General features: G+C 48.1%; 1 protein-coding gene across 11 annotated transcripts in view; it reads right to left on the bottom strand.

The window, feature by feature from the left end:
- PTK2 (protein tyrosine kinase 2) overlaps positions 1-14,021 on the bottom strand; it is a 253,294-nt gene that overhangs the window by 25,186 nt on the left and 214,087 nt on the right. For 9 of the 11 annotated variants that reach the window (XM_082674402.1, XM_082674406.1, XM_082674405.1 and 6 more), the window contains 4 exons: positions 12,375-12,486; positions 6,128-6,214; positions 4,497-4,634; positions 3,654-3,785 (listed from right to left, as the gene is read on the bottom strand). In XM_082674402.1, coding sequence (XP_082530528.1) covers positions 3,654-3,785; positions 4,497-4,634; positions 6,128-6,214; positions 12,375-12,486 — 469 coding nt within the window. Of the gene's footprint in view, positions 1-3,653; positions 3,786-4,496; positions 4,635-6,127; positions 6,215-12,374; positions 12,487-12,885; positions 12,970-13,013; positions 13,148-14,021 lie in introns of those variants that run through there. The other 2 variants (XM_082674412.1, XM_082674404.1) reach the window with 2 other exon arrangements.

Genomic DNA, 14,021 nt, shown 5'->3' with positions numbered 1-14,021 from the left:
ACAAAAGACACCAGGACCTTCAAAGGATCATCAACCACGACTTAGTGGGGACTTCTCTCTGGAATGAGGGTCCAGCATAAAACCAAGCAAAATGCTTCATGTAATTCATCACGTTAAGCCTTTTAAAAGCTTTAAAAAGGTTATTCTAAAAATAGAGAGCCAGCATTATACTTAATGGAGAAAACTATTACGGACATTATCTTTAAAAATAAAAGCAGGATGGGCTTCCCTGGTGGCGCAGTGGTTGAGAGTCCGCCTGCTAATGCAGGGGACAGGGATTCGAGCCCTGGTCTGGGAAGATCCCACATGCCGCGGAGCAACTAGGCCCGTGAGCCACAACTGCTGAGCCTGAGCGTCTGGAGCCTGTGCTCCACAACAAGAGAGGCCGCGATAGTGAGAAGCCCGCGCACCGCGATGAAGAGTGGCCCCCGCTTGCCACAACTAGAGAAAGCCCTCGCACAGAAACGAAGACCCAACACAGCCAAAAATAAATAAATAAACAAATGTGGGGTTTAAAAAAATAAAAATAAAAAAATAAAAGCAGGCAAGAACCTGTTTAATACAAAGTTGGCAAGAGATGCTTCAGGGGCAATATGAGATACATAACTGAAAATGAAGAAAGAAAATGTTTTTTAAAAAGTGATAACCGTGCATGAATAGAAAAAATCCAAGGGAATCAGTCAGAAAAATTTCATGTGATAAATATCGTTACATACAAGATAATTTCCTAAAAATCAACTGCATATGCATATACGGAAATAACAACTAAAAAGTTCAATGAAAATGAGATACCATTATCAGTGACGGGAAGCTCTAAATGAATGGGCAGTAATTTAATAAGGGAAGATATGGACTTAGAGAAAATTATAAAGTTACATGGGAGAAATAAAAGGGATCAGGAACAAATGGAAATATCCCAGGCTGAGGAGACAGGTACACTGACGCTGTCACAGGACACAGCACTGACTGGACTCCCCGGGGGGAGTTCATTATACGACTTCATTAGTGGATTTTCAACGTGGCATGGAAGCCATCTGGAGTGACAGAAATGTCACACGTATGGAGAATGGGTTATATGGACTTAATGTATTTATCAAAACTCACCAAACTGTACGCTTAAGACCTGCGCAGTCCACTGTATGTAAATTATCTCAATTAAAAGGGACAACCCCTACGGCTGATGAGCCGGCAGTTTCTGATTCAGAGTACCTGACATCGCTGGGAAGATGGAGCCTGGGCCTGGGCCGATCACCTTCCCCACCAGCAAGCTCTTCCCAAGGCATGAGCACACTTCCTGAGCCTGTCTGCCCTGCAAATTCCAATCTATCTCGAGGCCTGGGCGCCAACATCATCCCGACCCCGAGTGGCACCCCCAGGCCCCCCTCCTGCTCTCGCCGCCGGCTGCGCTCTGTCAGAGCAGCTCACGGCCGCGGCCTCCTCCACTCTCAGGGCGATCATACACCAGACACTGGTATTTACGTATACTAACTCGAGTTTGAAGAGTCTGTAACACTGCCTTTTTAAAATACAAATCAATGCGGGAAAGTAGGCTATCTAGACAAAAGGTTAAAATGTAGGGCTAGGGAACAGCAGCTGTATTCTTGGAACTGATATAATATCCAAATAGATTTGCTCAGATTAGTATAGTAAATAATAATAACCAATTTTTGCCGCTTGCCTTATAATCTCAAGATACGCTTTGATTTAAATAATTTAGAATTTTGATATGATGAAACTTTTGTTCAAAAGTGAATGGTTCACAGCGCCCAGCGATATTTCGTATACGTTACAGTAAATGCACGTGCAGAGGAGCACTAGTCCGTGGGGGTGCTGAGCCGTGTGCAGCCGGGCACTCCAGCTGGCAGAGTGGCGGGCACCGAAGACCCCGGCTCGGCCAACGCTACCCAGTGGTCTCGGGCAATTTCCTCATCTCTAACACGAGGGTAATAAAGGATAGGTACACTGTCCTTTATCCTCGTTTCCAAAATCTAAAATGTACTAAAAGACTGGTAAGTTTGTTTGTTTTTTTAAGCTTGAAGGAAACTAATTTTGTGGCAAAACCTGACCTGACCTGATGTGAGGGCTGTCTTTACACCTGGTAATGTGAACACCTTTGTTTTGCTGTAAGAGCGTTAGTGCTTTTAACTCTGTATGCTATTGGAATACTTATATAATATACAGCATGTGCGTCATATTTCATTAATTTTCTTTCTTTTTTTTTTTTTTTTTTGGCCGCACTGCAAGGCTTACGAGATCTTAGTTCCCCGACCAGGGATTGAATCTGGTCCCCAGCAGTGAAAGCGCTGAGTCCTAACCACTGGACCGCCAGGGGATTCCCTTCATTAACTTCCTAAAGCAAAAAAATAGTGTAGCACACAGAACCCTCAAGAGTTTCGGATAAAATATTTTGGACCTGTCGCTCCCCCACAGGGTGGTTATAAAGACTGAATGACTTTCTGTATGAGGAATATGTAGGACGGTGAGCGACACGTGGCGAGCACTTTGTGCGATCTTAACCATTAAGCTGCGACAGGGCTGTGCGCATTAGTCCTGTCCGGCAGTTAAATGAGTGTGGGGTGTGTGTGATGTCTGCAGGCTCCATTTTAGAAAAAGAACAGAAAGGAGAGAAAGTGCCTCCACCTAGTGTGACTTGCTCCCAGGCCCCCGTTCGCGCCGAGACGGCCCTCACCCCCCTGCAGCGGGGGCAGCGGCCACCCGGGAGGTTAAAACGTGCCTCACCGAACTTGTGCACAGCTTGCTTTGTTTAATTTGAAACTACAGTTTTCAAAAAGAAAGCCCCGTATAAAGAATGAAATCAGGATCACAGGTGATGAACCGCTGTCTCGTAAAACCACTGGTTGTTGATTTAATGTTTCTGTGCCTGTAGGACTTCCAGAGATGCGTGAACAGCGTTGTATCCCCTCATCAGTGTCTGGTCCCTCAGCACAGAGGGTGACGTAGAGGTGGTCTCGGGATGTTTATGGTCAAAGCGTGAGGGACCAGCTCTGGACCAGCCAGGTACGGGCTTTGCGGAAGCACTCTGAGTCCTGGCTCCGTCCAGGCCTTCTTCTCTTCAGGCTACTTCAGGAAGGCTGAAGTAACTGCGCAGGGTGACAGGGGAGGGGTCCTAAGGCTGAGGACCACGTGACACACACAGGCCACTCTGTCACCGCTCCTCTATCCCCAGGGACTTCTGAGGGGCTGTCGACAAGAGTTGTCCCAGGAAGACATTTGCTGCCCACAACCCCAGAGGCATGTGGCAGGAGGTCTGCGTCTCTCAGACCTCGAACCAGAGGAGCCCAGGAAGGCAAGCCCGGGGCCCCCGGGCCGTCTAGTCATGTGCCTGCAGTAGCGAGAGGCAGTGTCTTATGTGCAAGCTGACACTTCAGTGGGAGTCGTTTCTGTGTAAACGTGGCAGTAACACAAAACCACAGAAACGGTTCGACATCTGAGCCCATGATTCTACTACAGACCTCCTAGAAATTTATCCGGAAAAAGTAATTCAAGAAAAGCGAACGACCCACTATTGCAAGTTTTAGGAAGCAGATGGAAAACAAAGGCTCCTGCTTTGGAACAGATGAGGTTTGCCATCATCTGCAGTAGAGCCAACTCCAGAGGCTTAGGGGTGCAAGGACTTTCTGAGACTCAGTTACCAGAAACCTCTCCTCCTTCTCCAGCCAGCGCTGGTCCTCTTCCATCTCCTGCTGCTGCCGGATCAGCCGCTCCTCCATCAGGTGGGTCGGCAACACCTGCCCGATGCCACGCAGGTCCAGTGTTGCAGAGTCCTGGAGGAGGAGTGAAAAGGTCCACTCTCAGAAGTCTGTGTGTGAGGCTCTTACTTTTCTTTCTGTGTGTCTTTCCAAACAATTAAGCAAAACAGCAAGCGTGGTGGAAGTAGCGTCTCTTCTACTCTGCCGGCGGGAGCAACTTTTCTGGGGGTTACAAGTTACCGTGCGTGAAACAGCTTTAAAACGCATACAATGGTTCACTTGCAGGGACCTACTCTAAATAAGTAATCCAAGATATGGGGCAGAGAATGCATCATTAGTTAGAGCGAAAAAGTGGAAACAATCTGGACGTAAAATAATGGGAGGAGGATTAAATACGACACACGCATAGTACAGAGTATAAAGCACGTGCACTCCAAGGAAAAGAGCTTAAGAGCAGACAACTACAGATGTTCTTGGATTCAAAGAAATGATTTTTAATATTATAGGAGTGGTTCTTGGTTTTACCAAGAAAATTCAGTAAAAATTCACACGGTCCGCAGAGCTGGAGGCTGTCTGTTCCTTGGCCTCATGTAGGCCCTGCTTTTCAAATGAATGGGCTAATGATGGCAGCATCTCTCCATCGTTGAGTGAAGATTCTCAGACCCAGAGAGCATGTGATCTTAGAGTGAGGGCATCTAAACTGACACATCTCAGGATTTAGAAATCCTGTACCTTGGGCACAGCCTCATCAGTTAACAAAGCAAAGCCCAAGAACATCCAATTTACCTCCACGTTGGGCTGCCACATCGATATCTCCTGTGGTCTGTGATTCCACGAATCCGTTTGGTCCAAAAGAGATGCCTGACCTGGGTAGATGCTGCCAGCCACGGCTGTGATTCCATGTGAGCCAGGGTAGCCAGAGACCTGCGGGTGAGTGAAGCGGCCAGGTCAGGGTCTGACGCAGTACGACTTCTGCACAGTTCTGCTTTCCACGTGAAAGGAAGTAACTGAGATTATAGAGAATATGTGGCAGCAGAATAACGGCTCCTCAAGCTCGTCCACGCCCTAATCCCTGGGACCTGTGTGAATATGGTAGCTTATATGCCAAAGGGACTGTGCAGATGTGATTATCAATTAGGAATCATTAGGTGGGGAGATTAACCTGGACGATCTGAGTGGACCCAACGTGATCATAAGCGTCCCTAAAAATGCAAGAGGGAAGCAGAGGGGAGAGAAAGGGGGTGTGGCTACTGAAGAACAGTCAGAGAGATACTTGGGCTTTGAAGTGGAGGAACGGGCCACGAGCCAAGGAATGCAGGTGCCTCTAGAAGCCGGTAAAGGCGAGGAAATGGACTCAACTGCAGCCTCGAGAAAGGCGGTCTGTTATGGCCACAGTCGACAGCTAGTGCAAACAGACACTAGGAAACCAGAAATTCTTCACTTTGGAATTCTTCACTTATTACAGTGCTGAGAGCAGACCATCCTCGGATGTAAAAGCAATGGGCCATAAACATGGTTAAGCCATCTCTCTACAAGTCCCTTTCCTGCCCAACTCACTACTACTCCACCAGCAAAGAACAAACAAGACCCCCAAATGCTTGTCCTCTAGTGAACCAGCGTGGATGGTGACAGAAGGCAGGCCTTCACAGTCTACCAATGATCTCAAAGGCAGAGAAAAACATTGAGCTGGACATGGAGAAAAATTTCAAGGCAGAAGGAAAGTGAGAGGAATTTCTTTACATGGTTCTCCCTCCATCAAGAGAAAGAGAGACAAGGCATCAGTATCTGTTTCCCTAACTCATTAGGCTGGTTCTGGGCAGCCAGGGCTGGCAGCTACTTTTCAAATGAGATAAAGCACAGCCACATCCATATTCCAAATTCCCTTCAGCAAAGCTTCCAAGCATCTGTTAGGTCTCTAGGCACTGATTCATACCAAAACCCCATACTGACGATATGTAATTACTAAACTTTCAAATAAGATGTACAGGTAGTTCTCACACCTTATTTGAATGAAAATATTTTAATAAAAAACTCTACTAAAAAAAAAAAAACTCTACTAAACATAAAATGCTGTATCAGCGACTATTTCTGGTCAGAAGAGATATATCACTGCCAGAGAACTTCTAGGAATTTCCACAACAAAGAGATTTCAAATGATCTAAGGCAGTTTCCTATATGACACCAACGACGTGAAAGGATCAAACGAGCATTTCAAGCTGAAAAGGCCTACAGGAAATGTCCCATAGCTGTTCTTATTTACAAGGTAAGGAAACGTGGGGCTTGGGAGAGAATCATTTACTTGTTCGATGAGAAAAATGAATGTTTTAATTTATAAATATATACAATGTATCCTTCCCCACCCCCACATGTGCTGAAGAATCAAATAGCACATCTTTTGACAGTAATGAACGGTATACCTGGTAGTGATTGGTCTGTACCATGTGCTGTGGGCTGGGATGAAACCCTTCGCTGGACCTCGGACTAGGATAACCAGGTCTGCTGGGCTGTGAACAAATCAACAGAGCATCACATGAATAAGTATCCTGATTATTTTGGTAAATCCGCATTTTATTAAAAAGAATAGAAAAAGATAATTTTCTATAAGAGCTTAGCTGGAAAGAATGATAAAGGGTGTGAAGACATTTCCATGGGGTCTTTTCAACAAATAATGCTGGGACAACAGGATATCCACATGCGAAAAATGAAGCTGGACCCCCCCCCCCTTCCTCACAACATACATAGAAATTAACTCAAACGTGAGAGCTAAAACGATAAAACTCTTAGAAGAAAACGCAGGAGTAAATCTTTGTGACCCTCTGGGTTAGGCCATGGTTTCTTAGGACGCCGAAAGCTCAGTCAACAAAAGAAAAGAGAAGATAAACTGGACTGCATCAAAATTAAAAGTTTTGTGTTGCAAATGACAACATCAAGAAAGTGAAAAGACAACCCGTGAATGGAAGAAAGTATCTGCAAATCATCTATCTGATAAGATTCATATCCAGAATATAGAAAGAACTCTTACAACTTCAACAAGAAAGTGACAAATAATCTAAGTAAACAGTGTGCAAAAGGTCTGAGTAGACCCAAAGAAGATACACCAATGGCCAATAAGCACATAAGAAGATGCTCAATACCATTCAGCATCACGGAAATGCAAACCTGGAGGCTTTCCTTTCTGCTCCTCACCGGCTGGGAGCACGTGGGTGAACCAGCCGGATCCCATTTCCTCATCTAAAGAACTGGGTTGACTTGGAGGGGCCCCGAAGTCACTTCCAGCTCTAAAATCCTCATTGTTTGACACGTGAATTTAAAGTTCAGAGCAAAAAGAACGGTCTAGTCTGAAACGGAAGATGAAGTCAATAAAGTCTCCTAAACCTGAGGGATTTAACAAAGTGGAAACTCAGGGCTCTCCAGGCGAATAAAGACCAGACTTGAAGGAAATAGACTTGGGGCCCAGCGAGCCCGGGGGAGGAAGTGCCTGTGTCGCTTTCCCGGGGACACAGGTGGTCCTGGATGAACACACACTTCACTTTGGCTAAGTTCTGAGTGAGTCTGAGTCTCGAAGCAGTGTCACCCCCCTCTGCCTGGAATGCGTGCCGCCTCCTGTCCCGGGTTTCCCGTGTCACCCCTCCCTCTCCCTCCTGACACAGAAGCGTATCCCCTGCTCTCCTCCGAGCACGTGGACTGCAGCTACCCCTGCACTTGCTCCCGCCCTGCTGTGCGGGCCTGTTAAGCCTCTGAGGGTGGGAAGCCTCCCCCACCCCTTTAGCCCTGTCGCATTTCAGCCCCCGGGTGCAGTCTACTCCAAACTTAACTGAACGTGAGGACGGACCCCCAAGGCCCCCGAAAGGGGGAAGGGCACGAAGGGGGAGTCACGGGCTTTGCTCGCGTGCTAGGGTGGCGACTTTGCCCCATGAAGCCCTTAGGGACTACTCTTCAGAGTTATATTTTTAAAGGTTTCACTTGAACAAGCGGTTAGGAAGAGGCAAAAATGTCCGACTATCTCTGTCCTCTGACATTTCAGTGGCAACAGCCGTTTGAAAGGTGTGCGTTAATATGTATGCATTACAATGGTCGTGTGGCAAAGGCTTCCTGGAGTCCAAGTATGGGAGGGTGCAGACCCAGGAATTAGGACAGTATTCACAGCTATCTGACAGGTGGACAGTTGTGTCTGCTGGCTTACATTTTGGAGGTGGCAGGTTAAGTAACACAGGCAAAAATAAAAACTTTTACTCAAAAAAAAAAACCAAAATACAAAACTTTTACTCAATGTGTCCTACGTGTAGAGCTAGGTGTCGTATGTACAATCTGAGAAGTCTGAGAGCAATGGTACAAGGAAGTATTATCACCTCATTTTACAGAGGATAAAACAGAGGCTCAGAGAGGTCAGGTGATGCAAACAGGCTGCACAGCTGGTAATGGCAGAACTGCCCGCCTCCAGAGTCTGCTGTGCTGTGCTGCTACTCTATGACAAGCACACTGTGACTCACCAAAGAAAAGGGGAATTACAAAAGGAAAGATCAAAGACGGCAAAATCTCCACAGAACATCCTCCAGCGGCTCAAATACTTACATGGGTAGCAAACGGTAACACTTGTAAGGTTCCATTTCAGAATAAAGATAACAGATAAAAATATGAAAACATGTCTTACAGAAGACGAAACTACTGCACCAAGAATACCACAAAATGGAACGCTGTTAGCCACCCGCTGCGGAGAGCACGGACGTACTGCTAACAGTTCTGTTTTCCTTCTCTACAAGTACGGACTCAGCGTGGCGGCCAAGAGGGCAGGCGAGGAAATGGCCACTGCCGGGCCGGGGCAACTTGCCCACTGTGCCTTCAAGAATGAGGTGGGGACAGGGCTGCCACAAAGATCGAATGAGCTGAGCTGGGCTGAGGTATCCAGACGTGTCACCTGCTATTAAGTACAAGGTTTAGCAGGCTGATTGCATCGCCTCCTCAAAGACAGAAACTTGGATTTTCATGAAGCAAACGATGGAGCTGGGGGAGTTTTTGTCGAAAGCCTCCCAAGTGAGGAAGAAGAAAAAGGAAAACCCAACACATCCTACACTCGTGGTCCTCAGCTGGATGGCAGTGCCCCCGATGGGGGCCCAGGGTACCGAGAGGGCGCTCCTGCTGCCTGCAGGGCCCGGCACTGAGGGTGGCAGGCAGGTGGGAGGGACAGCGGGGCTGCACAGCAGGGCCTGTGCCACGTTCAGGTCTCTCTCCACCTTACACAGGTAAAACAACAACAAGGAGCCCCGTAGTCTGAACCGAGAACCAACTCCGTCTGACATACAAACACAAATGGTATTTTGCATAGTTTATCAGACACTGAACTTTCCAGAAGAGCAACTACTGTGAATACTGATGGACAATTTTACTTTGTTTCGTTTGAACTTTTCCAAGATTCTTCACCCTTCTAGAAAATCACATCATCAAGACGAATGAGATCCACAGTCAGTTGTGGCTGCAGGGTCTGCGTGTGTAGCTGCTGTATCCAGGGCGAGCCTACCACACACAGGTGTGGGCACCTGGCTCCTCCACCGCACCTCCCAGTGTAATTATACCCGAGTATTTTATACAGGTGTGTGCATAATGCTATTAGAAGTTACTTTTATTTCTCTTGTACAGTTCGCAGTCTCTTGGCTGTGTTGGTATCTTGAAATTATTAAGTCATTTTATAACCTATGTATTTTATTTCAGGATTAGTAAACGGGGCATTATAAAATATTTTTTTATATAAATGGAATGCTGGGTCTGATCAGGGCTGAGAAACACTATGCTGAGGCAGCTATTCTCAGGACGCCTTTACGTTCTCAGAAATTACTGAGGACTCCACAAGCCTTTACTTATCTGGAATATATCTACCAATATTTACATTATTAGAAATGAAAACATCGAGCATCTGCATATATATACTAATGTAGGTGATCTTCTACCCATTAAATTTTTTTTTTTTTTTTTTTTTGGCCACACTGCGCAGCTTGTGGGATCTTAGTGGGGTCTCAGTTCCCTGACCAGAGATTGAGCCTGGGCCCTTGGCAATGGAAGACCTGAGTCCTAACCACTGGACTGCCAGGGAATTCTCTCTATCCATTAAAATTTTAATCTGGGGACTTCCCTGGTGGCGCAGTGGTTAAGAATCCACCTGCCAATGCAGGCGACACGGGTTTGAGCCCTTGTCCGGGAAGATCCCACGTGCCGCGGAGCAACTAAGCCCGTGCGCCACAACTACTGAGCCTGCGCTCTAGAGCCTGCAAGTCACAACTACTGAGCCCACATGCCGCATCTACTGAAGCCCGTGCGCCTAGAGTCCGTGCTCCACAACAAGAGAAGCCACCGCAAGGTAAAGCCTGCACACCGCAAGGAAGAGTAGCCCCTGCTCGCCACAACTAGAGAAAGCCCGCACACAGCAACGAAGACCAATGCAGCCAAAAATAAATTAATTAATTAAAAAAAATTTTTTTAAAAATCTGGGGGCTGCCAACCTTTTAATTCGGGATCAAAGAGTAAATATTTTATTTATTTGGTTGCGCCGTGCAGCTTGTGGGATCTTAGTTCCCTGACCAGGGATTGAACCTGCACCCTCAGCAGTGAAAGCCAAGGGGGTTCTCAGTTCTCAGTTAGGGGAAAGTCCTAACCACTGGACCGCCAGGGAATTCCCAAAGAGTAAATATTTTCATCTTTTTGAGCCATACTGTAACGGAACCACTCAAGTCCGTCTGTGTAGGGGGTACCCAGCCATGGACAACACACAAGCCAAGGGGGCAGTTCATGCAATAAAGCGTTCATCAACAGAAACAGGCGGTGGGGTATAGTCTGCTGACCCACTCTGAAGGGTAGAACCATCTCTGACTACAGAAAAGAGCCTTAAAATATACACGTTGAAAACATCCTAAAGAAAGAAATGTGAGGATATTTAAAAATTTAAGCAGAACTCACCTTTGCTCTGTAAACAAAGAAGCCTAACCACTCCATCTCCGCCCATGAACTTAATATCACAGCCTTCAAAACTCAGCCACAGGAAAATTATTAAAAATCATACAGATTGAGATACGTAATCACGTTTAGATGGAAAGGGTTAATTCTGTGAGTTTTAGGGGAAAGCTGTGCACAGCATTGGCACATCATTTGTGCCAATCACCAACTACGTAGAGCTCCTTACACTCCTGTGACTAAAAAAAGTGCTGTGAATGCATTATCTCATTTGGTCTTCACAACACCCCTAAGAGGTGGGGAACACTAGTACCCTCACTTCACAGATGAGGAAAGTGAGGCTGGGAACAGGCAGATAATCCACCTGGTCATCAGAGCCACCTGTGAACAGATCCACCTGGTTTCCAGGCCTGAGAAATTAGCTTCAAGGCTCTCCGGTGCTGCACCCTTGCACAGTAGTCAGTGAGGAAACGGGCACACCCGTGTACAAGGTGGAGGCCGCAGATGCTGGGGTGCACAGCTTTTCAGGGGGTAGCTCGGGACGTCGTTGTTGTAACACGAGGAGAGACAGAGAAACGTTGTGGTCTCAGCACGAACCAGCTCATAGTAACACCGACAGAACGGACCACAGGCCCTCCTCCTTCTCTGGGCCTCAGTTTTCCCACTGGTGGAGGAAGCCAGACTACAGAACCCTTCATCTCTAAAATTCTGAGGAACAGGGTCAGTCACCTGTGTTCACTTTCAATGTGTAATAATATTTACTGTAATAGTTTAAAACAATGGCCGAGAAAACAGATTTCAGGCATCATGATAAAAAAAATGGGTACAATATTTAAATAGCACTTTTTGTGAACAGATTTCTGAACATTTTTCAAAAAGACAATGAAGTAAGGAATTGTCATAGTTCCTGTAATATATTTTTAGCTAATCAAATATCAAGTAGCAGGTAACTATTAACTGCAAAAAAGCCTATCATCTATTTACCATCCAGAAAATGATCTGAACTGGATTATTCATGGCAAGTAAGCCACTGTGTGAAAATACTATCCTGTCAAAAGCAAAAGGAGAACAAAGAATCCTGATCTGAGGAGAGTGTTTAAGGGCCAACTGTGTCCAGCTCCAGCCCAGCTGAACAAGAGGGGAAGGCTCTGGCCGCCTGCGGAAGGCCAGGAGGACGCAGGGCAGGGCTGGGGTGCTGCTGGCAGACCTCCCCACGCTGACAACCCAGCCACCGCCACAGATGAGGAAAGGCAGAAAATGTGCACCAGGTTCTCAGCAAAACCAAACCAAACCAAACCCAAAAGGACCGGGTCAGGTGGAAGCTGACTCCTTTCAAAATAAAGCAAAACGTAAAGCATTCTCGGCTTGGTTATAGTCTGTCTGGTCATCAGGAAGGTCCCTGACACCAGCAGAGAGAAACCTCCCCGAGCAGGGCGTGCTCAGTTAAGTCTGATGATGGGGGCGGTGGCGGGGGGTGGGGGGGATTGGAAGGTCAGGCCTAATCCAATCACTCATGATTTCGAACAGCTCAGAGCTGCAACGCAAATTAGGGAACCGGGTGCACGTTGGGGTGGTATGCGGCGGGGCGAACAAGGAACAGAAGTTGCAGTGATTCCTCTTAGAATAACCCGCTATTTGGTTTTCTCCCACAGGCAGCTGCTGCCTACAGCATAAACCGCACAAGTTAGCAGGCATGATGCCAGACGGGCTGGGGGCCTTTGCTACCTTGGGTGGTGCTTCGTCGGACCCTCCAGAGTCCCAGGACACTGTGACCTGCCTTCTGGACTCCATCCTCATCCGTTCTTCTTGCTGGACCTTCTCTTCCTCCAGGATTGTGCTAGAGAGACAACACAGTATGTAAGGAGAGCTGACACGGGGGGAGCTCGCACACACCAGACCCCACCCTGACGACCCGAGGAGCCCCGCGGGAAAGAGGATCGGGTTTCTAACTTCACAAAAGGATTCCAGAATGGCCTTGATGCAAGGGGCACAGCCTCAGGTAAGGGAAGGGCAGCTGGCAACACAAGGAGGAGCTGGGAAACCAACGGGGGGGGGGGGGGGCAGGATGGATGGTCTGAACGCCAGTTTCCTTTAAGCAGCAGAGTTCCCCTGAGCAAATCCCGAGCAGCGCTCCACACAGCACAGACCCAGCCCTCACAGTGTCACCACAGCAGCACAACAACCGACCAAACAGCCATGCGGCCCAACGCTCCCCACACTGCTCACGACCTCCTACCAACTTTCACTTTAACCAGCACTTTGCCTCATCAGGAAGGAAGGAAATGCAACAGTATCTACAAGCACTTCTGAAACTCCTGCCGGCTTGAAACTGGCAGCTCCACACGGGGTCACGCGGCTACTTACCCGCCGGGCCGCTCAGGGCTCCGCACCTGGGCTCTGGGCCATCGCGGGAGCGGCCACCGCCCTCTGCTGCCCGCCCGCCCGCCGCCCCGCCGCCGCGTCCTGGGGCTTCCCAGTCCCAGCCTCCTGGTGGAGGGCAGCAGAGAACCTCCCAGCGCCAGCAGCTCATGAGAGAGTGAGGTCAGCGGCCCCAGAGCCTTTCTTTCTAATCTGGGAATCCGGCTCGGCTCGACTGTTTCCAGGAGACATTCCTGCTGCCTGGAGGCGAGGGCAGGCTGTTTCTCACGCAGCTGCACTCATGCAATTTACAGCAGCAGAGGACACACAGAATTCAACTCGTAACTGCCCTGAGTCAGCAAGCCCTTACTACAGATGGGAGTTTTGTTTTGTTTTGTTTTTTAAGGAAAGGGAACGTTTCCCTCCATGACCACATTAGCACTTTAAAGAAAAGCAACCCCCTCCTCAAAATATGATTTCGTTTTTCTTCTCACTCCGTCTAGACGGTCATGGCTGAGTGAATAGCACAACACTTTAACAACAGTGCAGGCTCTGGCGGCACCCTCGAGGCTGGCCAGATGCACGCTGAGCCAGCGCTGTTGGGAACCTGGCCCCAGGTCCCATGATTAACAGGTCAAGTGCGTGCGACAGCCTGTTTGCTTGGCCTTTGCCCACAATGGGCTGAGAGCTGCCGCTTTCCACGCGCCCAGAACTAGCACAGACCCCGGACCACAGTCTGCCTTAGTGATGACAGGAGAGCGAAGCCACCATCAGCCGAGCACGTGCACTGGCTGGTGAGGAAGACCGGTCACCACCTCCCCGTGCCTCACAGGGGACGGGTGCAGGCTGCCGGGAGGGTGGCCGCTGGGAGCAGGGGTTCAGACAGACCCCTGGCCTGAGAGAGGGCTGCCTCCGATTAGGAGCTTCTCAGTGCCCCGCTCTCAATCATCTGGCCCTCAAAACAAGTAACAGACTCCAAGTCAGAATTTCCAAAAATTGCGTAGTTTTAAACAA

This window comes from Grampus griseus (genome assembly GCF_964374135.1).
Source record: "Grampus griseus genome assembly, chromosome: 17".
NCBI classification, from domain to species: Eukaryota; Metazoa; Chordata; class Mammalia; order Artiodactyla; family Delphinidae; genus Grampus; species Grampus griseus.
The sequence above is the reverse complement of the archived record's forward strand: the minus strand, read 5'-3'. Positions and strand labels throughout refer to the sequence as shown.